This window comes from Arachis hypogaea, chromosome 7 (genome assembly GCF_003086295.3).
Source record: "Arachis hypogaea cultivar Tifrunner chromosome 7, arahy.Tifrunner.gnm2.J5K5, whole genome shotgun sequence".
NCBI classification, from domain to species: domain Eukaryota; kingdom Viridiplantae; phylum Streptophyta; class Magnoliopsida; order Fabales; family Fabaceae; genus Arachis; species Arachis hypogaea.
In genome coordinates, this window is record NC_092042.1 from 77,939,328 (window position 1) to 77,966,816 (window position 27,489).

Consider the following 27,489-nt stretch of genomic DNA (forward strand, 5'->3'; position numbering starts at 1 on the left):
TTATAGTGGATAATATTTAAAAATTGCTTTCTAAAACACAAATATAAAAACAGTAAGGAATTGAGGATACAAACTTATTTGATAGTTGAGATGGTACATTACAGACAATTAGTTTTTGTCCCAAACCAAAAATTAAAAAAAAAAAGTCTTTGTCCACGCAATAAAATTGTAGACTATTTAAATGAAGTTGTCAATCTATCTTTATGTGAAAACGATAATTAAAAATCATTAAATAATTGACAAAATTAATTAAACTAATTAACATAATACATGTTACTATCTTTTTTTGGGTGTGAATAGCACCATAAATTGTCTTGTATAAGGTTAAGTTCGTTTGGTAAAATCTCTACGGAATAGTAATGGAATTTACACACACTCTATTAACTAGTTTCTTTGCTCCCAATAATATGATGAAGAATCAATGTGCATAGGATAGAGGTCAGACGAAGATGAAGCAATCCATTGTTCTTCAACAACATTATGTGACACATTATTGTTGGCCTCATTTATTTTATTTTCTTCCTTTTGATAGTAATATTGTCGCATTGCCTCTAACTTCATCTCATCCATTAATTCACTTTGATCTGAAACGAATTCTGGAACAATGATTTTGCCTTCAAGCATGCTTAGAACTGAAGACATGGAAGGCCTAAGATTTGCAGTTGCATTGGTGCATAACAGAGCTACTTGGATCATCACCATTACTTCCTCTTCATTAAAATCTGAACCTAACCTTCGATCAACTAGCTCCATGAGCATGCCTTTCTCTTTCAACAAATGTGCCTGTCACAAGAACAATAATCATTAAAATTTTATCTTTTTATATATATAAATTATTTCATGTATAATTATTTTTGAATAAATATCTTTTTTGGTCTCTGTCCTTTTTGAAAATTGACAAGCCGCCCCTCAACGTTTATAAAATGATAAATCGGTCCCTATCTATTTCTTCTATTAGACACATCAACCTTTTTATTTGACAAATCGACCCTTTTCTATTTCTTCCGTTAGACACATCGACCCCAATAGACAAGGGTTGATATGTTTAACGAAAGAAATAGACAAGGGTCGATTTGTCATTTTTTAAAGGTTAGGGAACGGCTTGTCAATTTTTAAAAAAGACAAAGACCAGAAAAGATATTTACTCTTATTTTTTCGTGTACCGCATTTTACATACCCAATCAAGAAGATATAACACTTCCTCCTTTGATCGATGAATAGTATTAGCCTTTCCACTAACAAGTTCCAGGACAACAATTCCAAAACTATAAACATCTGCTTTGTCAGTCAAATAACCATTCATTGCATATTCAGGTGCCATATATCCACTGCAAAATTAAAATATACCATTATGAGAATTAGATGTCAACATATATATTTCTTAGCGGGTAAACAAAAACATTACTTTGTTACTCTACATTTTATTTTGATAACAAATATTTTTTATGCATTCAAAGAAGAGAGTAAGAAATTGCAACTCACTATGTCCCAGCTATTCGAGTACTAATGTGAGTAGCATCCTCTTCATGGAGTTTGGCTAAACCAAAATCAGAAATTTTTGGATTTAAATTTTTGTCGAGCAACACATTAGTTGCCTTAATATCCCTATGAACAATTTTCAATCTTGATTCCTCATGGAGAAAAGCCAAACCTCTAGCAATACCAACACAAATCTTCTGTCTCGTTGGCCAATTCAATTTTAATTGATTCTCTTTGTTCCCTTTATAAATGAACAAAAAAAAATACAAAAATAAGCATATATGTTGTTCATTTAAGAAAAATAGAAGTAAAAAATAAAAAAGCATATAATTAGGGAATCATTTACCGAATAATGCATATGCAAGGCTATTGTTTTCCATATATTCATATATCAACAATAATTGATCTCCCTCAACACAGCATCCATAAAGTTTAACAAGACAAGGGTGTTGTAATGCTGAGATCATTGCTATCTCATTGATGAACTCACGGTTTCCTTGCTTTGATTTAGATGAAAGTTGTTTGACTGCTATTATAGTGCCATTTGGTAAAATACCCTACATTAAATTTTTAAATGTAGTTTTTAAACATGTGCAATGTTTTTAACATAATAATCAAGGATGATATATATAGTGGATAGTAAGAGAGAATACCTTATAAACAGGGCCAAAGCCTCCTTCACCAATTTTATTGGAGATATTAAAGTTGTTTGTTGCTGCCTTAATTTGATGCAAGGAAAATAGACCAGTTTGTAGATCTAAATTTCTTAGCTCTGCTTAAGAAGCAATTAACAAAGTGAGATGTATTATATGGGAAAATTTAAATAACATTAAAAGGTTTAGATAAAATAACTCTACTCTATTACCAAAATAAAAGGTGTGTTGTTTTAATTAATTAGAGTTATATTATACACATAAGCCATAACTTTATTCGAACATTATTTGCAAGATTGTTGAATGATTACTCGTCTAGTTTGACTGGTTAACAAGCTTAGTTAGTTACAATTGTATATCAAGTTATTAGGTTTGTTATAGCAAACTCTTTACAAGTTCTGTTTTTTTGTTGTTATTATTATTTAAAAATATTATTTGTACACTAAAATCAGCTACTAAAAATAGTCGTCATATATTTATGTACAAATATATGTGTTATTTAATTTATTTTTAATATGTATTTTATATTAGTAATTAATTTTAGTATACACATAACATAATTAATTATTATTAGTGGCCCATATAAGATTCACTTGAACTTTGTAATACACTAGTATAAAAAATATGTAATTAATTATTGTTAGATCTACTGAATTTGTCATTAATTACAGTAATAGCTAAAAGGATGACGAGTTTGTGGGGTTTACCTTTGAAAAAAATATGAAAGCCATTTTAATGTTTTGGCGCCCTAATTACTATGGAATTATTCCTACCAATTATTTAAAAAAAATTATGTAATTTTTGAAAAAATGTGTAATATTAATTATAATGAAATGTATTCTTTTGAGTAAAAGAAAATCAACCTAATTAACTGTATAATTTTCTACCGTTAACAAAATATTTTCTGTTTTTTTAATAAATAGGTATATGTTTTATTTTGAGATAAATATTATAAAATCAAAGGTGTGTCAAATATATATATGCCAAAAAAGATCCTTTTCGTTTTGGTAGATTAAGAAAGAAAAGACAGAAGAGCCAAATTCAATTTTGTAAATGGCAATTCTTGAACGTTTTAGTAAGCTAAGATTAACAATAATGATTACAATTAACAAGTTAACAATAGTAATATAATTGGTTCGTGGGTTTACCTTTTTCTAATGATGTTTTCTTTCTTAGACAACCTTTCCACCAAAGTAGACAAATAATTAGGATGATAACTATGACTGTTGGAGCAACAATTCCAGCCATTAGCCTTGTAGATATGTGATTGTGCTTAGGTAATGAGTCTGGGTGGTTATTAATAATAGTGAGATAGGATAATCATGTTTTATAGATATATTAAAAGGTGAATCAATCAAACTCTTCTAAATTAAAACAATTAATAAAACGATAAAATGAGAATTTAATCGCTCTAAATCAAAATTGTAAGAGTCAAACGTATAATAGAAATTACAGAGTTAATATATAATGGTTAACTTCTTATTTTATTATTTTATAAATATTTTAACTTTATTTTTTTTAATTCTAGCAAAGGATATACATAAAGTTTTATTTTACAAAAAAGTGACAAAAACACAAGAATAAATAAAAAAAAACACTTCTGGCTTGATAAAATACAACTTTTAAATGGTTTTTGCTAATTATTAAAAATATAGAGACAAAAACAATAGATAAGGATATTTTTTTTCCATAAGCTCAGTTTGAAAATTATTCGAAGATATATATATATGTTGAAGAACGACTAAAAGATTTAGATATAAAAGTGATATGAGTAATATATTTTAATATTATAATTTTTTGTATTTTTTAAAATTATAGAAAGTACATAAATTAGACTTTCTTTTGTATTTAAAAAATTAAAAAAATTGGAGTACACAAATCGACGGATTCAACCCAAAAATTGAACTGTCCAATTTCTATACCTCTTAAAAATTAGACGTTCAATTTTTGCTCCTGACACTACAATTACATAAAACACCTATATACTCCATAAATGCGTCCTAAACCATTTCTTCTTCTAAAAGTTTATAAGAGAATTATAAGAATTGTCAAACTGCCATACAGCTGAATCTAAAAGAGAAGATAAATTTACCAGAAGTGACAGAAATTGCTGATATAAGAGGGCCATATTGTGATCTATATGGAACACCAGTAGTACCTTTCCCTGCCCAATATAACCGGATCTCTAACTCATTGTTGCTCACGTAAGCACTCAAATTTTGAATATTTGCCTTTCCGATTCCTTTTGCTTCTTTTGCAATATTGAAATCCTTTAGAACACGCTCTCCCTGAAATTAATTTCGAATTTAGAGTAAAAATTAAATTACCATTTATTTTATCTATAGCTAAATACAGATCTTCTGTATGTTAACATATTTGTAGCAACTGATTCTACATATTATCAAATATTCTTTATAATATGATTTGAAAAAACAATGGAACTTGTCTGTTATGATACTACTTCAACCAAAGATTTAAGTTAACAAAAAAAGACACATGAATGAATATTTTTTTTAAATAAAAAATTTTTTTAGATTTGTTTGAAGTTTTGCATAAGCCCTTTTTTTATTTTTCTTGTGTTGATTGAGGACCAAAACAAAATTTTTTATTTTTTAATTATAAAAATTCTGATGTTATGTTATGATATTATTTCTGTTAAAAATTTAAATTAATAAAAATACATAAGTAATTATATCTTTGACACTATTTTTTTATATTGATAATTGTTAAAATCATTGTTCCTTGTCAACGAAGAAATGAAAATGCATAGAAAGAATCAAACAGATACATATAGGATGAATGTATATTAACTATTAAGATGAAAATGAAGCAGAGCTTAGAATTCTTGAGGTAGAGTTATTAGAGCTTAAAAGATGAGTCACTTTCTCATGGCTTATTATTACACATACACAAACTCTCTTATATAATGGTAGCTGTTCTCCTAGCTCCTTTTCTAACTAACTCAACTAACTGCTGAGCTGGCATCTAGGAGTAACTAACTTATACTACTTGTGTCATCAAAGAGTTATATTAGAAGATAGATTTTAAAAAAAAACATGAAGAGAAATAGAAATATATTTTTTATCTTAACTTTATAATTTTATCCTTAAATATACTTATCAAACACATACAACTCAGATAGCTAACATAGCCTTTGTTTAATATCATCAAAATCTCAATATTAACAATCAATTAGTTGAATAAAAAGAGTAATATTAAGTAGCCAAAATATTATGGACAATAAAAAATATATAATTAATAATATTTGTACTTATAAAAGAATGTGAATAATTTTTGTCTGTAATTATCTTTCCTCATCTAATTACACTAAAAGTTAATTTTAAATTTAATATGAATTAAATCTTAAAAATTACTCTTTCATTATTATTACATTTATAATTCTATAAATTTTTTCCTAAATAAAAATTTTAAATTTTGATATTTTTAATCCTAAAAAAATCTCAAATAACCTTAATATATTTTATAAAAAATAAAACATCTTATATTTGATTAGTCTCTATTTATTAAACACCTCCAAAATTATTTTTAACCTACAAAATAACATAATAAATAATAAATAATAAATTAACACCAATTTATTAATTATAAATATTATGTGTTTAAAATTATGATAAAATTTGATAAATATTTGTGTTAAAAAATAAGAATAAATTATTATTCCACTTTGAAAAATATAAAGAAAATATTACGTAAGTGAGACAATAGATTAGTGATTATAAAAAATTAATTAAAAATAATGACAATTAAAATTTAAATTATTCTAGCCTCTACAATATTACATAGGTACAGTGAAAAAAAATTAATTAACATTAATGATATTCAAAGTATATTATTATGATTAATTTTTAATGCAATAATATATATAAAAATTAAATTATAAAAAATTTCATTAATATATAATATGTTATATTTTAATAGTTAAAAATATAATGTGATAAGTTAAGTAATAAGAGAGTAAAATAAAAAAATCAAAATATAAAAAATTATATAAATAAAATTAAATTAAAAAAATTTTTGACTAATCATGGCTTAATTATTTTGATTCACAAACTTTATAATCAAATAAATACCTGAATGTATACATCAAATATACGCCTTCCTAGGCTCTTATATGTGGTGCCATTGATAAAAACGATCTCTGCAAAGTGGAGATTGACGGTGTAGTTTCCATTTGCCAGGCAAAAGCCATAGTAAGTCAAAGAAATGGGAGAACCACGTGCCTTTGTATAAAGATCAGCATCATCAACTATGTCAAGTTTGGTTTCATTTTCTTGGATAAGGTCGTACTGATGAACATTATCCATGAAATCAACACCAGTTGTACTAATTGCCCAATTTGATGATTCAGCTCTACTTTTCTTAAATGGCACTCCCTTATATGAATCACTCTCATATATTATCCTTCCTTTCTGTACATTACTATCTCCACCACAATTTATATGGAAGGAATAATAGTCTGCCAAATGAGAAACAAATTAAAAGTCTAAAATAAACTTATTTAACTCATATAATATATTATTTTTTACCTATAATTCACAATTTAAATTTACTTAAACAGTTACTAAAATTTATGTCACTGGCAAAAATAATTTTAAAAGATAAAAATGATCAATAAAATTTTGAAATGATTTAAAAATATGATAAAAATAATAAAACATCATATCTTTTATCAATGACAAACCACTTGTCTATTTGATATAATATTTTATAAAAATATTTGAAATAACTATTTAAAAATTAACCAAAAAAAAGCACAAAATTTGGTCTATAATTTTTTTTATTTTTTAAAATTTTGGTCATTCACAAAAAATAAGATAAAATAATTTTACTTAATATAAATATCAAATTTTAAAGATAAAAATATTTTATTTTTTTAGTAATACTTGTAAAAGTCTACATAAAAAATTTAATATTTAAATTATTTTTAAAAATATATTTAATATTTGATTTTTTTATTACGTTTTAAATTTAAAAAAAATAATTATTTTTCGTATTTTTTGATATTTTTTACTAGTAACATAAACTATCAATCCTATTCTAGTAATTTATTCTCTAAATTCTCAAATTTAATTACATTAACAGCCATCTATACCGTTAATAGTCAAGTACACAACAAATAAATAAACAAACAAATAAATCACATCAACTTACATTTTGGGCATTTTTCTTTGCTTTGCCCACAAGAAAGAGGTCCTCTAAGGAAAAACAGGCGATAGAGACATTCAGTGGGAAAAAAAATTAGTTGTAATATAATTTTAATAGTGTATATAAAAAATTAACCATTAAATTAATCATTTATATAAAACACATAAAATTAAAAATAAATTAAATATATTATACATAAATTTATAATAAATAATTTATAATTAATTTTTTATATACACATAATATTTTTATACGTCCATAAGTTTCACAAATAGGTAAAGGAAATTAAAGAGAGTAAAGATAACAATTACGTGTTGTTGCCTTTTGCAAAACTCGCAAACAAGTTCCTACGGTAAATAAGAAATATGTTAATTAAGGCTAATTAAGATAATTTCATGAAATATATATATAAAAGAAGGTGAAAAAAAAAAGAAAAAAGAAGCAATATTTCTTACATGTTTGACGTTTGACATGTCACTGTTTGTGGGGAGTTGGTGAAGTTGTTATATGAAAGATCTCTGTGCACACGTTTTGTGTAATAATTTATTACTGGGAAAATCGCTACGCTTTTTACTTAAAGAAGAGCAAGAAAAAAGAGGAAAGGAAAGACCAAAAAAAAATAAAAGGAGAAAAGGGAAAAAAAGCATTTTCAGTATATTTTTTACTTCAAAAGAAGAATATTCAAAATATTTGAAAATAACAGAGATAGAATTCTAGAATTTTTACTGTAGAAATTCTAATATATATATTATGTTATCAAATTATTTCTTTTAAAAATTTAAATGAATAAGTAAAACCACATGAATAATTTATTTAACAGATTGGACTAATTAATTAAGCATAGGAGCAATTTATATAAGAATTCACATGGGTGCAGTCCAATCGGCGGGCACTTGTCCACTGAGAATGTTTCCAGTTAAATATCTAAATGAAGAAACAAAAAAAAAAAAACAACAATATCAAAATTCAAAAGCCTAATTCAGTGCATGTATGATTGGATAAATGTATGAGTCATTGTTGAACCTACACACACACTATAAATTTAGTTTCGATTGATTAACATACTAAAAAAATTTATATAATCATTCAAGCAGATTTATATATTTAAATAATTTTTTAAATAATAAAATTAAAAATTAATTATTTTTGTTGAAGTAATAATAATACACCGTTAATTGTAGAAAATTGGCTATTCCTGTTCATATGTAGAAAATATTTTCTTATGTGCAAATAAAAAAATGTTCTCTACAATATGTAAAACAAAATTTTTTTATAATTTTTTTGTCCATAAATTCGACAACTCCAATTTTACACATCTATTTACTCACCCATTATTATTATTATTAACATGAATTCTATATTTTTTATTAAAAATTCGAACTTAAATACAGCTCCCAATAAGGCAGATGACGCTGTCATTGATTCAAGGCCCAGCTGGAAAATTTCTTTATGTTTAATTTGCTTTCTTATGAATTACATGGAGGTGTTAAGGGTGAATGCTATGGTGTCTAAAAGATGTTGTTTATTTACTAAAAAAAATTAAAAAATAATATTTAATTTAAAAGATATAATAATAAATAATTTTTAAAAAATTAAAACTTACTACAAAAAGTAAATTAAGCAGAATTTAGACACAAATTTATAGACACCATAGAATTGGCCTTACATGAAATACATATGTAATGTCAACTACTTTACTTACATGTACTTTATACTTGATAGCGATGTAAGAGACTCTGGAATTTCTCCTCCTAATTTGTTATAGCTGAGGTCTCTGCAAGATAAAGACAAAGGATCATAAAACAATTAATAATGGTAAGCCAAAAAAAAAGAAAGGTTAAAGTTAACAATACCCTTATTATTAGAATTTAGATGGAGTAGATCTAATTCAGCTTCAAAAATTAGTTTCTGAGATAAAAATATTTTTATACTTATAAATCATTTAGATATCATATCATTAAAAAATATGAGAATTATAATATATTCTTTTTATGACAAAAAATGATTATTTAGAGCATAAATATTATAAATAAGTGGTCCAATAATATTAAATTAAATAAATTCTGATACTATATTTGAAATAAAAATAAGATAATTCTATTCAATTCTAAAAATAATTCATCAGTAATAAAATAAGATCGTCTCATACTTATAAATGATCTAAAAATTATATTCTTAATATGAGCAACAAAAAATGTCCAAAAAGAATATCAGTAATGTAGCACTTACAATGTTTTCAAATTTTTAAAATTTCCAAGATAATTAGGGATTGTGTCATTAATGTTGCAACTCCTTAATATCCTAAGGCAAAAAAAAAAAAAAAAAAAAAGAGTTACACAAAAAATTAACGAAAGAAAAAATTAATAAAACAATCAGAAAAAATGAATCACTCTGCACATAATATTTTTGTCAATCAAAACCAAGTTAGAATAATACACTATTTTAATTTCAACTCACAATACTCCCAAGTTTGTCATATTATCGAGAGGTGGGAATTTAGACTGAGGTCCATTCAGGTCACTAATCCTCCTGCATTATTCATATTTAAGGCAAGGAATAACAATAAAATTTTAATAATAAAACAAGGAACGACTTTAATTTTAAAACTTTTGATGCTGTGTGGAACCATCATATCATATATGATATATATACTTACAAGTCTTCTAAATTAAGTAAATATGAAATTTCAGATGGAATTGGCCCAGTAAAACCACTCCCCTGTATTACTCTGTCACAATATGATTAAGCTTTATATATATATGCAAAGATATGAATAGACAAAATAACTAAGTTATATATATAATTAAATTTTAGAAAAACAAATAATGGATCTCACAGATTTTCAAGTCCTGTCCATTTTTGTATGAAATTAGGTATTTTTCCTGAGAATTGATTATCACCAAGACGGCTGCCAATAAGAATATATTAAATGCTATTAATTCAGAGAAAAAACCATATATATTGTAATACTAATATATAATTATAATTAGTCATTGAAGATAAAGAAATTAAGATAAATATAGGAAAGCTTACAGTTCCTTTAATGTGATTAGATTTGAAAATGTTTCAGGCAGTTCTCCAGTGAAATTATTAGAGGTAAGATCCCTGTAGCATTCAAAAAGGAAATATTTGATAAAAAAAAAGAATTAGTTAAAAATAGTTATAATTTGTCTTATTTAACATTTATTAATTATTATAAAAATTAATAAATATTAAATACGACAAGTTCTGCTTATTTTATTTATCTTCTTAACATTACCGCATTTAGAAATACCATGTATATACATATATCTATATATGAGCCATTAATATATAAATGAATATTAATATTTATGGAAGATTATTTTAATAAGTAAAATTATAGATTCATGATATTAAAATTTTATACTGATAATAATTAAAATTAAATTACAAAACATTATATAGTAAAAGACTTACAGTATTTCAAGGTGTGGAAGAGATCCAAGAACTGAAAGATTCCCATAGAAATTATTGAACTCTAGGGACCTACGCAATTTTAGATTAGCTATATACAATGAACTCTTCTCTAACGTTTTTTTTTTTTTTTTTAAGACAGAAATTATTAAAAGATGGATAATCAAACACTTACAAAGTTTTGAGAGTGGTGATGTTTGCTAGCTCCTTAGGGATTTCACCACTCAGTCCATTTGCAACAAGTGCACTATAGAGTGAATGAATAATCATACGTATCATATCATAATACTTTGACTTAATTTGATGAACAAAACATAATTATAGATCTATATGGATATTTAATTTAGTAAGGAGAAGAACAGAATGAAGCTAAAAAGAGCAGAGAAGAAATTATTAATAGAGAGGAGAGCATACATTTTGGTAAGGTTCATTGTACCCCATTCTCTAGGAATCGTACCGCTAAGGTAATTGCGGGTAAGGTTACTGTTAAAAATGACAAAACAAAATAAAATAAAATAAAATGCATCATAGTAGCTAGTGAAGCATTTGAGTAAATGCATGCATGAAAGATTGTTAATTATTGATCCTCATAAGTATGGTCTCTTACTTCAAAGAAGACATTTATTACATACATCTCTTGAAGGTATGGCAGCTTGACAAGTTCTGGAGGGAGCTTTCCTTGAAGATTTTGTGCACTCAGTATTCTGTTGATCATTTTATTTTTGGGCAACAAATTATTGGAAAATAAGAAATAACTTGAAATTATAAGATGTAGGTTTAATTATTCTGTTGATCTCTTTGCAAATTTTTTAATTAGATTTTTTTGTATTTTTTTTTTAATTGAGTCCTTGCACCAATTTCTTTTTTTTTTTAATTGGGTTCCTATACTTTTGTTTCCTTTTAATTGGTCTCTGCATCAATTTTTTTTAATTGGATCTTTATATAATTAAGTCAATTACTGTCAAGAGAGACCTAATTAAAAAAAATTGGTTCAAAAATTCAATTAAAAGAAAAAAAAGTATAAAGACCTAATTGAAAATTACACGAAACTATAAGGACTAACAAAATAATTAAATCTAAAATATATATAAGATTAAGTACTTTTTTTCGTTCCTAAAATTTGAAAAAAAAAATAGAAATCGCCCAAGCTTTCTTCTTATCAAATTCATTCCCAAAAATCATTTTAAAACCATTCTTCTCTATCCCAACTTTATTTTTTGGGACAAATTTCCCTCGATAAAAATAAATTAAAAAAAAAAACCTTATCCCCATAAAACAACACACGCAATCCCAATCTTTCTTATTATTCCCACCATATCTTCTAAATTTTTCAATCTTCCATATCATTTCCACCATATCTTTTTAAACACTATCAAAATTTCTCTTTCATCCTCATTCCCTTCAACAACAATAATAACAACACCAATAATAATTAATTTGTTTTAATAAAAAATCAAAACAAAAATTGAGAGAAAGAGAAGCCGGGAGAAAATGTGACAAAATGGTGGCAGCGCTAATGGAGGAAAGGAAACTAAAATTGGAAGAAAGAGAGGGAAGCAAAATTGGAAGGAGAAGAGAAAGGAGGACATGACGGGGAGCTAGGGAGCCATTGTTGCTGTCACTAGAGCCCACCGAGTGTAATAAGTACTTAACACTTCATGATATTGTAATAGAAATGACAAAAGAATATTGGTTTCGATCCTTGGAACCCTAACAAAAAGAAATTTATTATAAGATTAAAAAAAGAAAGAAAGCCTAAGGCACAAAAAAAAGTTTTGAAATATTATCATTCATTTGTCCTTTTTCATCAATTTAAATTATGGGGAGAAGTAGTTTTATGATACCATATATAATATTTTTTTTAGAGATCAAATTACTCTAAAGTTTGTGGATTGATACAGTAAAAAAGTAAGAGTCTAATAATCACTCTTAAATTAGGGCAACTTACTTAATTAAAAATTTGGATATATCAAAATTACTAAAATACGAAAGATAACTCAACAGTTGTTCTAAAATTTTTTTCATCAATTGATATAAAATGTATCAAACAAAAAAAGAAAAAATATTAAAATTTATTTGCTATACTTTTTTTTTCTAGGACTTATAGTTTGATTATAAAATTTTTCAACATAATTTTATTTAATAATTTTTGTTTTGAAAGCTTATAAATTCATTGCAAATTTTTTTCAAAAACTTAATTATTCCATTATTAAAATAAATAATAAATAGAAGATATCAACTCTCGATTGAACGACCAAATTTTAATGTATGAGCTCAAGTACATTCAAGGCTCATTTAGTTTGAATAATCTTCTAAATCCCAAACTTTTTATTCAATGAAAGATCTCTTGTTACCTAAAAAATAAAATCTCTTGTTTGGAGAGCTTCTCGTCTACCGACAGGTAGCATTTTTTAAGTTGTATAGTTGTATAATTATTTATTTATTTTATTTAATAATAATTTTTATTTATCGTATTTTTTAAAAATTTCCAACTTTTTTTACTATTATATCTTTTTTTTTTCTTTTATAATCTCATTTTCTCTCTCTGTCGAGATATTTTTAGGAGTATCCCCTTCTCCTTTTTTAGTTCTTTATGGACAACTATATTTATCTATTAATGAATAATTTTTACCTTAGAAAAAAATTTATTAAAAAAAATTTATATATAATTATCTTTATATAAAATTATTAATCGAAAATAATTAAATAATTTAATATATGTATTTGATTAATTATATATTATTTAACAATTTTTTAAACTATTAGCTTTACTTAAAAATTATTAAAAAAAATTAATGAAGTAAAAAATAGTATTGTTTATATCATAAATTATTTTTAAAAAAAAATTTAACGTATAAAAAAAAGACATATAAATAATAATATCCCTAACAGTTCATATATAAAAGTATAATACTAGAAATGATAGAGAATATACATACATGGTAATGATATGGCAGAAGTTGTCATTAGCAATGGAGCAATCACATGAAACATTAATTATTTCTGATGTTGAGCGAACTGGGTTTGAAATAATCCCCCCCACACTGCATGGATCTATGTTCTTCAAGTCCCAATCGAGCGTTTTTGTTATTTGCTTCAGAGCTTCCACTAAATTCAAATATATTTTTTAAGAGTTTTCTTTTATGCTTGATTCTCGGAAGAGATCAGATAAATAAATAATATCCTAGTTTTCTTTCAAATTTACAATAAACCTAAAAACCGAAAATATTCTTAAACTACGCTTACTTAAGGGATCCAACCGTTTAAACTAATTAAGAATAAGCTATATACATGTTTCTTTTCATAATTGAAAGTATGAAAAATTAAAATTGATATTCATATAAGCTATAAGAATTACTGATAATTATTTTTTTTTTAAATAAGATCTTTCTTTATTTGGGATAATAGGATATGGCATACCTTCTGTGTCTGGCAGCCGAGAAGCAGCTTCTGTAGGACATAGCATGAAGCAAAGTGCAAGGAATGATGAAAAGAAGAAAAGTTTAGAGGAAGTAGTGATCATCATCTTCATATGCTGATTATTGAGTCCTATCTAAAAAGACAGATCATAAAATGAGAAACAATCAAAGATATAACTTAAGGTAGAAAAATGGAATATCTATCAGCTATTCATGACTATAGAATTTTAATGTGAACGTAATAAAGAGCTTGTTTGTTTGCGTCAGATATATAAAATTTTATATGAATTATTTATAATTATATTAAGTGTATATTAAAATATAAAATATATATTAAAAAAATAAATTATATATATTTTTATATAAAAAAATATAATAATTAATTTTGATGTATAAAAATATTTTTAAATTATTTATGTGTTTTGTGTTAATTTATTTTTTTTTAAAATATTATAACATGATATCAATTTTTTATATCAAAAACTATAGAGTTTAATTTTTCTTAAACTCCAAAAATATAAAAAAACTTTTAAAAATAATATTATAAAAAGATTGAATAGACTTCTAAAAAATACATTTTTAAAAGTTTTTTCAAAAAATAAAAATAATTTGATATTTAATATTCTATTTAAAAAATATATTTTCATTTGTTAATTATATTTTTTTATAATAATATAAAAATATTTTTTTATTTATTATGTTAAAATATTTTTTAAAAATTGTAGTTCGCATTAAATTTAAAAAAAAGTTTTATTAATTAAAAATCCTTTTTATCATTTAATGCATCCAAACGCACAAAAAATGTTCAAAAAAAATTAAAAAATGACAATATATTAGTTAAGAATTGAATGCTCGGAACTCGGGAGTAAAATGCCAGAAAGGATTGGTAAAGGGTCCACGTAGGCACATGCATGCATAATTGAGTCAGTACGACTACGCGGAAAAGAAGAGTAGATATTTTCATCAAACTTGAAAAATTAAAAAACATAAAGTATAGGAAAAGAGTGGATATTAATTAGTCAAGAGTTGATTTTTCAAAAGCATTCAATTATTTTATAGCTCATGTATGTCGGTTCAAGTTGGCACTTGGTAGAGTTCAAATGTTCAATAGTTCATATTTAAAAAAAAAAAAACCAAATCATTCGATGATAGCATTAATTTCTTGGAGTACAGTTTTTTTAAGGTTTTATCTTTAATAAATGCATAGTAAAATTATTATAAACTTTAAATTTTTCAATAAGATTTTCTATACTTAACGCCAAATGTCGTTCACAAAGCCTCTTTAAAAATATTCTAAGCAAATAAAAAGAATGAGGACTCATTTAACTTCTACTTACTTTCTTATTTTACAAAAAATTAAACCTCGTATAAATAAATATAACTCTGTAAAAGATAAATTTGGTTTGTATGTAATAATTATCAGTTGCATTCTCCGTAGAAATTTCCAAGTCAACATGCATAAATTGGTTGCCAATGACTTTAGTTAACCCTTTCTCTAAATCCTGAAAGATATAGATATGCATGTCGGGACAAATTCCAAAATTTTATAATGGACGGGGACATGTTGGGACAATTTCCAAAATTTCGTCCAAGGATAGACATATATGTAGGTGTAGTCTCTGATGGCTAGACCTATCTGAATCTGATGGCTAGAATTCCTAGAGGTGTGGCATATATGACATGTACATTTTGATACTTGGAGATAGAAAGCTATGTTGACTGTGATTATGATCCATTTATATTGTGATAAATTTCTTAATCAAACTGGATAAAGTTTATGCCTTGCTAAACATTCGTAGAGAAGAAGAAATAAATAATATACTAATGAAATATTAATTTAGATAAAATTAAAATTTCGGTGAAAATACAGACACTACAAGAAACTAAGTTTTTTGTCACGCTTTTAAAACGTACTAAAAAGTGCCAAAAAGCGTGTTGATAATTTTTCGCTACGCTTTTTGAGCTATCAGCACACTTTTAGAAGGGCCACATCTGCCAGCGTGCCGGTTGTTCTATCATCACGTTTTTGTGGACCTATCGGCACGCTTTTTTTGGCACGCTTTCATCTCTTGCCACGCTTAAAAAGCGTGGCTATATATATTAACCTATAGCTATGCTTGAGAAGCGTATCAAAAAGTGTACATATTGCCATGCTTTTGAAGTGTACCGATTAGTTTGGTTTTGGCTACGCTTCAAAAACGTGCCGATAGAGCACATACAGCTCACCAACTAAAACCTTTTGCCACACTTTTAAAGCGTGGCCTATTCCTTTGTCAAATTTAAAAAAAAAGGAGAAAATTAGAAGGTATAAAAGAATTGATTTTTTATTGATTTACATGAATTATTTACATGCTATAATTATAATTAAAAAATTACAATTCTATAACAACTAATAATTGAATTAGGACAAAATAAGTTTATCATTAGAACTTAGGAGATCACTAAAACTATCCAATTTGTGGCTAATTGATGACGAATCCCGAAAGAGAAGCTCCATTTACTTCACCTTTGAGTTTCTCCTATCCAGTCCAGAATATAAGAACAATCTTCCCGCTTCAAAAACTACCCTTCACAAGAAAGTAAATGTTAATGTTGTTCCAACAAAAAATATATTCAATATTATGTTTATACACACATCTTCTGCACACAATCTAAACTAGTTAAGACACAGATGTTGGCTGAGGACACAGAATTATTTTGTCATACCCAAGCTTTATATTTTGTGTTGATCAAATAAGAGAGGACAGGAATCTTCACATAATTACTACCTGAAGAATGTCCAAGCATATATTACCATGAACATCTATGTTTGGATGGAAGCAGGTGCTTTCAAATTTGACCTTTGGAGCCTTAAAAGGGTAATCATTGGGAAACGAAAGTGACAACTTGTACTCAGTTCCTTCAAACACATGTCTTTACTTCCTGTTATTGTCCCTTTCCAACAGAATATGTTGTCCTCGTCAAGAAACGCAGATATACCTGAATCTCCGCTCATCTTAAATTCCCATGAACACAAAGCTTCAATAATCAGTAATCTTTTTCCAAATACAAGAGAAAGATCATATATATGTAGTGGGCATATAAGCTTATTACCATTAGCGCCATTAGTTCAGATTGCAATCTGTTCAATAACAATGGCCACAAAACAATTAAGGAGTTAGAAAGAAACAAGTACTTTAAGATCTTTTTTTATTAGGAACACAAAAGAATCAAAACTCCATTGCAAAAACTCAACCCATAAAAAAGAACGTGCTTTCTTGTTAGAATAATGTAATAAAGATGAAACAATACATCTTTAAGGGAAAAGACAGAACAAGAAGGAATTCATGATTTCAAATAACAGAAGTTCTCCTTTTCTAATGTTATATGGTAAGGGCTGCATCTGAAGTATGTTAGGCCGAGCATTATTGACCTGTACTTCACCCTGACTTCTATATCCAGCTGCATTAGAGAAAATATAACAAAAACATATTCCATTGATTTAAGTAAGATGTTAGACACTTCACATACAAAAATTAGCTCAACTACTAACTGAGATGTCTAAAATTAGTGCACTTGGCCCTAGTACTACTAGAGACGAAGTGCCAACACAAAATTGAACTGGTTCCAGCATCTTACTGATCACCTAATACGACAATCCTAGCAATCAGAATAAGAAGGAAAATAATAAATTGTTTGTTTCAAATAGAATAGAGTTCTACATAATAGTTGAGAAGTCAATGATCAAAGTAGTCATGTCAAAAGTGCTCAAAGTTTCACCTTAGCAAATATTACATTATTCTACATTTATGACATGTTTAAAACAAACTCCTAGAGTAGGGGAAAAAAAGATAAGAAGCTTAACTATTTCATTTTTATCCATTAAAAAAACCACCAATAAGAGGAACTAAAAGATCAGGGAGTACAGAAATGATGCTTGACATTTAGATGATGCCCATAGGAATTTGATATTCCCTTCAGTTGTTCACTACAAGCTTTATTTTGCATCTATCACATGTTTCATGTACAACATAAGAACATAGTTAGAGAAACTTATCATCTTCAGTTTCCTGAGTTCTCTCCTGGCCATATTTGGACAGAGATTTTAAAAACTAATCATGCTTGTGGCCAATCCTGATAGATATTACAATAGTCCAACTCAAATCATACCTGAATATATACATGTAATTTTTTAGTTCTCTTGGTCCTTATTATTTTATTTCAGTTTACATATATAGCTAAGATTTTCTTCTGTTTTGAAATTATTGAAACTTATGGTTTGAGAGGTTAAATATACAAGTCAATACATTATTACAAAAGCATGCCTAGAAGATATCAATAAATTATAGAAGGCTTGAGAAGAAGATGAGCAGTGCTGAGAAGAAAAGAGCAGGAGAAGAATAGGAGGAGCAGCACCACCACAGGACAGGCAAAGCAATAGCAGTTCAGCACCACCTAGCAGCAGTGGAGCACTACCACAGCTGCAGCAGAACAAAACCAAATATTCAGAAGTTTAAAGAGAGAAAAAACCTAAATCCAAATATCATAATAGAACAAAAAACAGTTTAGAATAGAAAAATCAGAAAAAAATGAAGAACCACGAAAATCAAAACAAAAAATCAAATTCAAAAACAAATAATCAGATCACTTTTCAAGAAAGCATAATCAGTCTTGACATAACCGCGCTTCACAGCCTCCTCAATGCTATCTTCTTCACTAAGAATCACTTCATCTAACACATTCTTTTCTAAGTTATTTGCACAAATTTGGCAGCCTTTGCACCACCTTGCCCATCGAAAATTCCAAAAAATTCCTGCATTCATCATATCCAAACAAATTTTGCTAATTAGATTTTCTCCAAATCCATTCCACCTAGGGTTACATTCATTATGGTCCTTCCCTAAAATTCATGAATCCCATTAACAAATAAAACCCCTAAATCATTGAACAAACCCATCCTCAAAATTAGAATAATTCATCTATGTTCAAACAAATTAAACATTCCAGAAACAAATTAAAAAGAAAAAGTGAAATTTTGTTACCAGTTTTTGTTGTCCGCGTAGGTTATCGCAGTAGAGTAGCGATCTTTCATGTGCTCCCTCCTGCCTTTCTTGCAATAAATAGAGAAGGCATCACGTTCTTCCTCCACAACATCACGCGGTGCCGCAGCAGAGGGTGTTGGCAGAATGCCAAAGGCCAAGGAGCTAACAGGTATATCAAGCCTAGCAGGCCTCTTCCTTTTCAAAACGGTGCCGTTTGGTGACGTAGCGGAAGCTGAAACGACAACAAAACTGGAAAGCGAAGCTGGAATAGGCGGCTTGGGAAGACGAAGACGCAACGGCGAAGAAGAAGAAGCGGGAGAAGAGCTTGACGACGCCGTAGCTGGGACTCGCGAAGGCGCTATGAGAGCGACGACGAACCACCATCGCTACTGCCATCCTGCGTGTCTGTATGAGAAGGATGGAAGAGGAGTGCTCGAATGAAGAAAACGAGGGAGAGAGGGAGGCGCTGCTGCAGCGTGAATTAGGGTTAGGAGAATGGGGAATAAGTGTTTGTTTATTGCATTGTCACTCTCAGACTTAAAAAATTAAATTTTTTTAGAACCTTTTGGCCACGCTTTTGAAGTGTGCCAAAAAAGTTACAAGAAACGGCCACGCTTTTAAAATGGCACTATAACAAAATTATGTTGCCATGCTTTAAAAGCGTACCTGTATCTCTATGGCCACGCTTTTTAAGCGTGGCAAAAAAGCGTGGCAAAAAGCGTGGCTAAAAAGCGTGGCAAAAAAAGTGTGGCTAAATCTCAAATCAATTGTTACCCTCATAAAAGCGTGGCCATAGATCCCTTTTGCCACGCTTTTTAAGCGTAACAGAAAAAAATGGCCAAATCTGTAATCAATCGCCACCCTCATAAAAGTGTGGCCGTTAACCACTTTTGGCTACAGTTTTAAAGCGTGACATGAAAAAAGCGTGGCCATAGGCCTTTTTTCTTGTAGTGGAAAGATGTAAATTGTAGAAGTTAAAATGAGAGTTTCATGAAAGTATTGTAAAAAATTATATTATTATATGATGTTTTATGTGTGTAATGTGTTTTATTTTATTAGTTTAATAAATATTTAATTAAAATAATAAAATAAAAAAGTTATATGATTATTTTGAAATGTAACTAACTTGATAAAAGTTAGCTTTTATGAAAAAGAAATCAAAATTTAGTACTCTCTTTTTACCTATAAAGCTTTTCTTCTTCATTTACTATCAATAAGTAAATTGAAGAAAAACTTAAGAAGGCAAAGGAATAGATAAAATGAATTCTTCCTAATACTATTATTATTATTATCATGGATCAAGGTTAGTAACTATTTTTATTTCTATTTGTGATAATCATAAATTTCAAGATCTTTCATGTGAATGATAATTTTATAATGTATATTAAAAATTATATTAAGTCTAACATGTGATATCAAAGCTTTAGGTTATGAACAATGATAAATCCAGAAAATTTTGGTAGTGGAACAAAATTTATATAACATAATAATAATTTTTATAATAAAAATATTATGTGTATATAAAAAATTAAATATTAAATTATCTATTAACCACTATATATCTGTATATAAATATATGTATTGTTTAACTTATTTTCAATGTGTATTTTATATTTTAATATATATTTTATACAGATAATTATTTTTTTATGTACATATAGCATGGTTATTGTTACGATTATATTTTGTTATTATAAAAAATAATTAGCTTTCAAAAGATCTAATATACAAATTAAAACACTAAAATAGTAATTTAAATAATAATATATAATTTAAAATTTTATTGTTTTAGGTTTTATATTTTTAAAAAATTAAGTAATTCTTCTCTTAACACTACTATCAAAATTTCTCTCTTTCCATATATATTACTAAACAATTATTTACAAATTTACTTCCCAACACAATTAGAAGCCGACTCTTATTGATATTTATAGTTAAAAAAGTTCATTTAATTAATACAGTTGCTACGCAAAAATTAAACCTAATTTGAAAATTAAAGAAGATAAATAATATTCCTTTGAGTTGATTTTTAAAAAAGGTAAACCCACAAACTCGTCATCCTTTTAGCTATTACTGTCGGATATTTTGATACAAAGAAGGGCAAAACGGTTGCTCTTGAGGGCTCATCTCATATGCCAATTGGGAGGATGAAAAGAGTGTTGCACCATAACTGAATTGGTTAGAGGAAAAGATCAAAAAGGCATGAGAATGTGGGAGACAAGGGCAGAGTACATTGTGAGTACCTCTCTCTGTTAATTCTTCTCCTCTCTGGCTTATCTTTCTTATGAACCCCTTCCCTTATTTGCTATGCTCTTGGCTTGCAGGTGATCTCTCAAGACCATTTGATTGACACCCTTCGTTTCTTCGGTCTTAATTGATATTAGACTAGACTATATACTTTTCTTTTCCCACCTATAACATGCTTGAGTAGATTATTTTTCATTCCATTTTACCTCTGTTCGTAACAAATTGGTGCTTTCATTGACTCCATGGCGGATAATACTCGAATGCAAACTATGCAAGCGGCCATCAACAAGCTCACTGAACAAGCCGATCTCCACCATGAACAGCTCACCATGATTACCCAGTCCTTGGCAGCGATACAAGCGCAGCTCATATCCCCGACGGTAAACTCGCCTACACAACCCCATTCATCGTCTGGTTTCGCACCGTTACGACAATTGAAGGTGGATTTTCCTAAATTTAATGGGGGAAACGATGTACTCCATTGGCTTTATCGGGCAGAGAGATTTTTCAAGATTTATGATGTACCGGAAGATCAAATGCTCGACGTCGTCGCAGTCAACCTCGAAGGGCGGGCTTTAGCGTGGTTTCAGCTTTGGAAAAAATTGAATCAGGTAAGGAATTGGATGAATTTGTCGATTGCCATTCAAATACAATTTGGCCCTTCTCAATTTGATAACCCTAGAGAAGAGTTACTAAAATTGAAACAAACTTCCTCTGTTGACAAGTATTTTGAATCCTTCAATGATTTAGCTTCAAGAACCTATGGCATGGACGACACCCTGTTATTGGATTGTTTTACAGGGGGTTTGCATCCAGAACTAAAACGCGAGGTGAAGGCACGATCGCCGGCATCTCTTCTTCAGGGGGTTTCTTTAGCCAAGTTGTTTGAGGAGCGTTTCTTCCCGTCCTCCTCGCGATGGAAATCATCTTACCCTCCACCCCAACATACTGTACCCAAACCCTCACTTGGGTCCAACCCAATGACCCTGAGTCCCAACCCCACATCCCCACTATTGCCCACTCCAACTAGCTCCACCAAGTTACGTAAACTCAGTCCCACCGAGATTCAGTTTAGACGCGAGAAGGGTCTCTGCTTCACATGTGATGAGCGTTTCTCTCCATCCCATAAATGTGCAACCAAACATTACTTCCTCATCCAAACCACAGAAGCAATACCAGAGGATCCACCAATTGAAGAGGAAAACACTGAGATCAAACAGCCTGATGATTTTGGAGAACACATCACAGAGGATTCCCATCATCTCTCTTACAATGCCTTGACTGGTATCCCTGCAAAAAGGTCAATCCGTTTTAAAGGGACAGTAAAAGGTCGAGAACTGCGTGTTTTAATGGACGGAGGCAGCTCTGACAATTTTATTCACCCCGCCTTGACTAAGAGACTTGCTGTCACTGTGCATCAGGCACCCCCATTCAAGGTGGAGATAGGAGATGGCACTTTGTTACAATGTGAAGGCGAAGTGCAACGATTGCCAGTAAACATCCAGGGCCACACTTTGTTTGTGAATGCTTTTGTACTGCCAATAGCCAATGAGGAATTGGTGTTGGGAGATATATGGCTAGAAACTCTTGATACACATTTGGTAAATTACAAAATGAAATTTATTACATTCTTTGATGATGGAAGATTGGTAACACTGCAGGGTGAGTTACAACAGCTGCCAGCTAAGGCACAATTCAATCAATTAAAACGACTCCAGGCCACGGATGAGATCGCTGAACTATACACTATGCAGGTGCAGTCGAAAGATAGCATGGAACCTCCTATGTTAACATTACCATGCAATTTGGACCCTGAACTTACTTCACTCCTTCGTAACTTTGCGGATATATTTAGCATTCCTCATGGTCTTCCACCACCACGTAGCCATGATCATTCAATCGTGCTACTTCCAAATGTTCCCCCTGTGAAGGTGCGACCATATCGATACCCCCATAGCCAGAAGACTGAGATTGAAAGAATGGTAAGAGATATGTTAGCTGAAGGCATTATTCAACCAAGCACCAGTCCATTTTCTTCTCCAGTGTTATTGATTAAGAAAAAAGATGGCTCATGGAGGTTTTGTACTGACTACCGTGCCCTTAATGCGGTCACTGTTAAAGACTCTTTTCCAATGCCAACAGTAGATGAATTGATTGATGAACTGTTTGGTGCACAATTTTTTTCGAAACTCGATCTACGTTCTGGGTATCACCAAATCAGAGTAAAGCCGGAAGATTGTTACAAGACTGCTTTTCGCACTCACCAAGGGTTATATGAATGGCTTGTTATGCCATTTGGTCTCACCAATGCTCCTGCCACATTCCAGAGCTTAATGAATTCTATTTTTGCAAATGTGTTGCGACAGTTTGTACTCGTATTCTTTGATGACATCCTTGTGTATAGCTCGGATTGGTCCTCTCACGTACAACATCTAATGCATGTCTTTGAAGTGCTGCGCACCCACGCCTTATATGCTAAGCTATCCAAGTGCTCCTTTGGAAAGCAACAAATTGATTACTTGGGACATGTGGTTTCCCGAGAGGGTGTTCGCGTTGATGACGCCAAGATTTTGGCAATCAAACAATGGCCATCTCCCACCTCGATCAAACAACTTCGAGCATTCATCGGCCTTGCCAGTTATTACCGCAAGTTTATAAAAAATTTTGCTTTACTTGCTGCCCCACTGACTGATTTATTAAAGAGGGATAATTTTAACTGGTCCCCTCATACGGAAGCCACCTTTCAACAGTTGAAGACAGCTCTTACTAACGCCCCAGTGTTAGCACTACCTGATTTTTCCAAGCAATTTGTGCTCGAAACAGATGCATCTGGGGCTGGTATTGGGGCCATTCTTAGTCAGGAAGGTCACCCCATCGCTTATTTTTCTAAGAAGCTTTCTAGTTTGAATCAAAAGCAATCCACATATGTTCGGGAAATGCAAGCGATCCTCACAGCGGTGGCTAAGTTTCGCCACTACTTGTTGGGCCACAAATTTGTGATTCGCACCGATCACAAGAGCCTCAAGGAGATGCAAGCGCAAACCATACAAACACCGGAACAACAACTATGGCTTTCAAAGTTGTTGGGCTATGATTTTACTATAGAATATAAGAAAGGGAGCGAGAACAAGGGAGCAGATGCTTTATCAAGATCCTTCCTCAGCCTAACCATGATAAGTGGTGCCTTGCTGCCCCAATTACGACAAGAACTCGAGGCCTACACACCATCTGAGGAGTTCACTGAAGCTGAAATTCAATCAGGAAAACTCCAGCTGCGACAGGGCCTGTGGTACTGGGGTGATAGATTGGTGATTCCGGCTACCTCTCCACTGACCAAAACCATCTTGCGAGAGTATCATGACTCTTTGCTGGGTGGACACGCTGGGTTCCATAGAACTTTAACAAGGATCTCTGCACAGTTTTATTGGAAACATATGGCCAAAACAATTAAGGAATATGTAGCCACTTGTTCAACTTGTCAGCGAGTCAAATATAGTACTCAACCACCGACCGGGTTATTGGAACCACTTCCTATCCCATCTCATATTTGGCAGGACATCTCCATGGACTTCATTACTGGGCTGCCACCATCCCATGGATGCTCAGTTATATTGGTGGTGGTGGATCGCTTGTCAAAGTTTGCTCATTTTATCCCCTTGCCAGCAGACTTTACAGCCCCTAAGGTTGCGGATGCTTTCCTGCGAAATGTGGTAAGCGTTCATGGCATTCCTCATTCTATTGTCTCGGATCGAGATAAAGTATTTACCAGTAAGTTTTGGGAACAATGTTGTGGCAAGCAAGGCATTTTTTTAGCTCGGAGTTCTGCGTATCATCCAGAAACTGATGGACAAACCGAGGTCCTCAATCGTTGTTTGGAAATGTACTTGCGCTGCTATACTCAGGAGAACCCTCGCGATTGGTACCATCTCCTTCCTTGGGCAGCTTATAGTTACAATACGTCCTACCACTCGGCAATAGGAATGACCTCATTCAAGGCTGTGTTCGGTTGGGATCCTCTCCCTCTCATTCGTTACGAGCCTACTGCGTCTGATATACCAGCCGTACAAGAACAATTACAACAACGTGATGAGGTTCTAACCACCCTCAAGTTGAACCTCCAGCGAGCCCAGCTACGTATGAAGCACAACGCTGATAGTAAGCGAAGAGAAGTTGAATTCAATGTTGGCGATTATGTTTTTGTTAAACTGCAACCTTATCGCCAACATTCAGTGGCATTGCGGAAAAATCATAAGTTGAGCATGAGATACTTTGGTCCTTTTCCTATTGCGGCACGGATTGGCAAAGTTGCTTATCGACTACAATTACCACCTGAAGCGAGGATACACCCTGTTTTTCATGTATCGGCATTAAAAAAGTGTAGGGGAGATCCAGGGGCTACTAATATTCCTACACCATTGCTGTTGGATGAACAAGGCTTGGGAGTCCAACCACAGTGGGTTTTGGGACATCGAATGGTGAAGAAACATGACCGTTGGCAAGAACAAGTTCTTATCCAATGGCATGGAGTACCAGCAGAAGCAGCAACATGGGAACCATATGAAGAAATACAGCAGCAATTTCCCACTTTCAACCTTGAGGACAAGGTTTTTTTTAAAGGAGGGGGTAATGATACAAAGAAGGGCAAAACGGTTGCTCTTGAGGGCTCATCTCATATGCCAATTGGGAGGATGAAAAGAGTGTTGCACCATAACTGAATTGGTTAGAGGAAAAGATCAAAAAGGCATGAGAATGTGGGAGACAAGGGCAGAGTACATTGTGAGTACCTCTCTCTGTTAATTCTTCTCCTCTCTGGCTTATCTTTCTTATGAACCCCTTCCCTTATTTGCTATGCTCTTGGCTTGCAGGTGATCTCTCAAGACCATTTGATTGACACCCTTCGTTTCTTCGGTCTTAATTGATATTAGACTAGACTATATACTTTTCTTTTCCCACCTATAACATGCTTGAGTAGATTATTTTTCATTCCATTTTACCTCTGTTCGTAACAAATTTCCGTTAGTAATTAGTGGCAAATTCAGTAGATCTGATAATAATCAATTACATATTTTTTATACTAGTGTATTACAAAGTTCAAGTGAATCTTATATGGACCACTAATAATAATTAATCATGTTATGTGTATACTAAAATCAATTACTAAAATTAACTATTAGTATAAAATATATATTAAAAATTAGTTAAATAATACATATATTTATACATAAATATATGAATTTTTTTGGCATGTATTATTTGACACACCTTTGATTTTATAATATTTATCTCAAAATAAAACATATACCTATTTATTAAAACACAGAAAATATTTTGTTAATAGTAGAAAATTATAATAGTAAATTAGGTTGATTTTCTTTTACTCAAAAGAATACATATCATTATAATTAATATTACACATTTTTCAAAAATTACATAATTTTTTTTAAATAATTGCTAGGAATAATTTGATACTAATTAGGGCACCAAAACATTAAAATGGCCTTCATATTTTTTTTCAAAGATAAATCTCACAAATTTGTCATCTTTTTAGTTATTATTGTCGGATATTTTTATCGATAATTAGTGGCAAATTCAGTAGATCTGACAATAATCTATTACATATTTTTTATACTATTGTATTACAAAGTTCAAGTGAATTTTATATGGGCCACTAATAATAATTAATCATGTTATGCGCATACTAAAATTAACTACTAAAATTAATTATTAATATAAAATATATATTAAAAATAAGTTAATAATACATATATTTATGTATAAATATATGACGACTATTTTTAGTAGCTGATTTTAGTGTATAAATAACATTTTTAAATAATAATAACAACAAAAAACAGAACTTGTTAAAGAGTTTGCTATAACAAACCTAATAACTTGATATACAAGAGGTTGGGAGCTCAGAAGAAGCAGAAACTAGCACTACAGCCTACTGGACGAGAATCTAATGGCGATCTAATATCGAATGACAAATCAAAAACAAATAATGCACCTAAAATGGTACCCCCTCTAGCAACTACCTAACGAAAGCTACGTTGGTTCAAGCAAAAACGG

At 29.9% G+C, this 27,489-nt stretch overlaps 1 protein-coding gene and 1 long non-coding RNA gene across 10 annotated transcripts; both read right to left on the minus strand.

The window, feature by feature from the left end:
* Positions 1 to 218: 218 nt before the first annotated feature.
* On the minus strand, positions 219 to 15,004 carry LOC112703563 (probable leucine-rich repeat receptor-like serine/threonine-protein kinase At3g14840). 9 transcript variants are annotated; one of them, XM_025755068.3, is made up of 24 exons: positions 14,154 to 15,004; positions 13,673 to 13,841; positions 11,366 to 11,437; positions 11,148 to 11,216; positions 10,909 to 10,980; positions 10,737 to 10,805; positions 10,332 to 10,403; positions 10,135 to 10,206; positions 9,955 to 10,026; positions 9,756 to 9,827; positions 9,528 to 9,599; positions 9,001 to 9,072; positions 8,166 to 8,222; positions 7,754 to 7,816; positions 7,610 to 7,645; positions 7,305 to 7,348; positions 6,224 to 6,609; positions 4,291 to 4,420; positions 3,281 to 3,418; positions 2,133 to 2,251; positions 1,826 to 2,036; positions 1,483 to 1,720; positions 1,178 to 1,328; positions 219 to 783 (listed from the first exon to the last, which is right to left on the minus strand). In XM_025755068.3, exons 1-24 carry the CDS (start codon positions 14,263 to 14,265, stop codon positions 385 to 387), a joined length of 2,967 nt encoding a protein of 988 aa, XP_025610853.1. In that variant the 5' UTR covers positions 14,266 to 15,004; the 3' UTR covers positions 219 to 384. The 9 variants fall into 9 exon arrangements, with proteins under 9 accessions (XP_025610853.1, XP_025610851.1, XP_072055826.1 ...); XM_025755066.3 differs by having other exon boundaries at positions 4,225 to 4,420; XM_072199725.1 differs by having other exon boundaries at positions 4,225 to 4,420; positions 11,341 to 11,437; positions 14,154 to 14,395.
* Positions 15,005 to 18,054: 3,050 nt separating this feature from the next.
* Positions 18,055 to 19,700, minus strand: LOC140174521 (uncharacterized). The gene is made up of 3 exons (XR_011864196.1): positions 19,174 to 19,700; positions 18,780 to 18,944; positions 18,055 to 18,612 (listed from the first exon to the last, which is right to left on the minus strand). It is a non-coding gene; the product is annotated as an uncharacterized lncRNA (long non-coding RNA).
* Positions 19,701 to 27,489: the final 7,789 nt, after the last annotated feature.

Excerpts from the sequence above, each read along its gene's own strand:
- LOC112703563 (XM_025755066.3), bottom strand. The coding sequence starts at position 14,265 with ATGAAGATGATGATCACTACTTCCTCTAAACTTTTCTTCTTTTCATCA. Across the intron at positions 10,981-11,147 it reads ACAATGAACCTTACCAAAAT|TGCACTTGTTGCAAATGGAC; the intron begins GTATGCTCTCCT and ends TTCACTCTATAG. Across the intron at positions 9,073-9,527 it reads TTTAAAAATTTGAAAACATT|AGACCTCAGCTATAACAAAT; the intron begins GTAAGTGCTACA and ends TTTATCTTGCAG.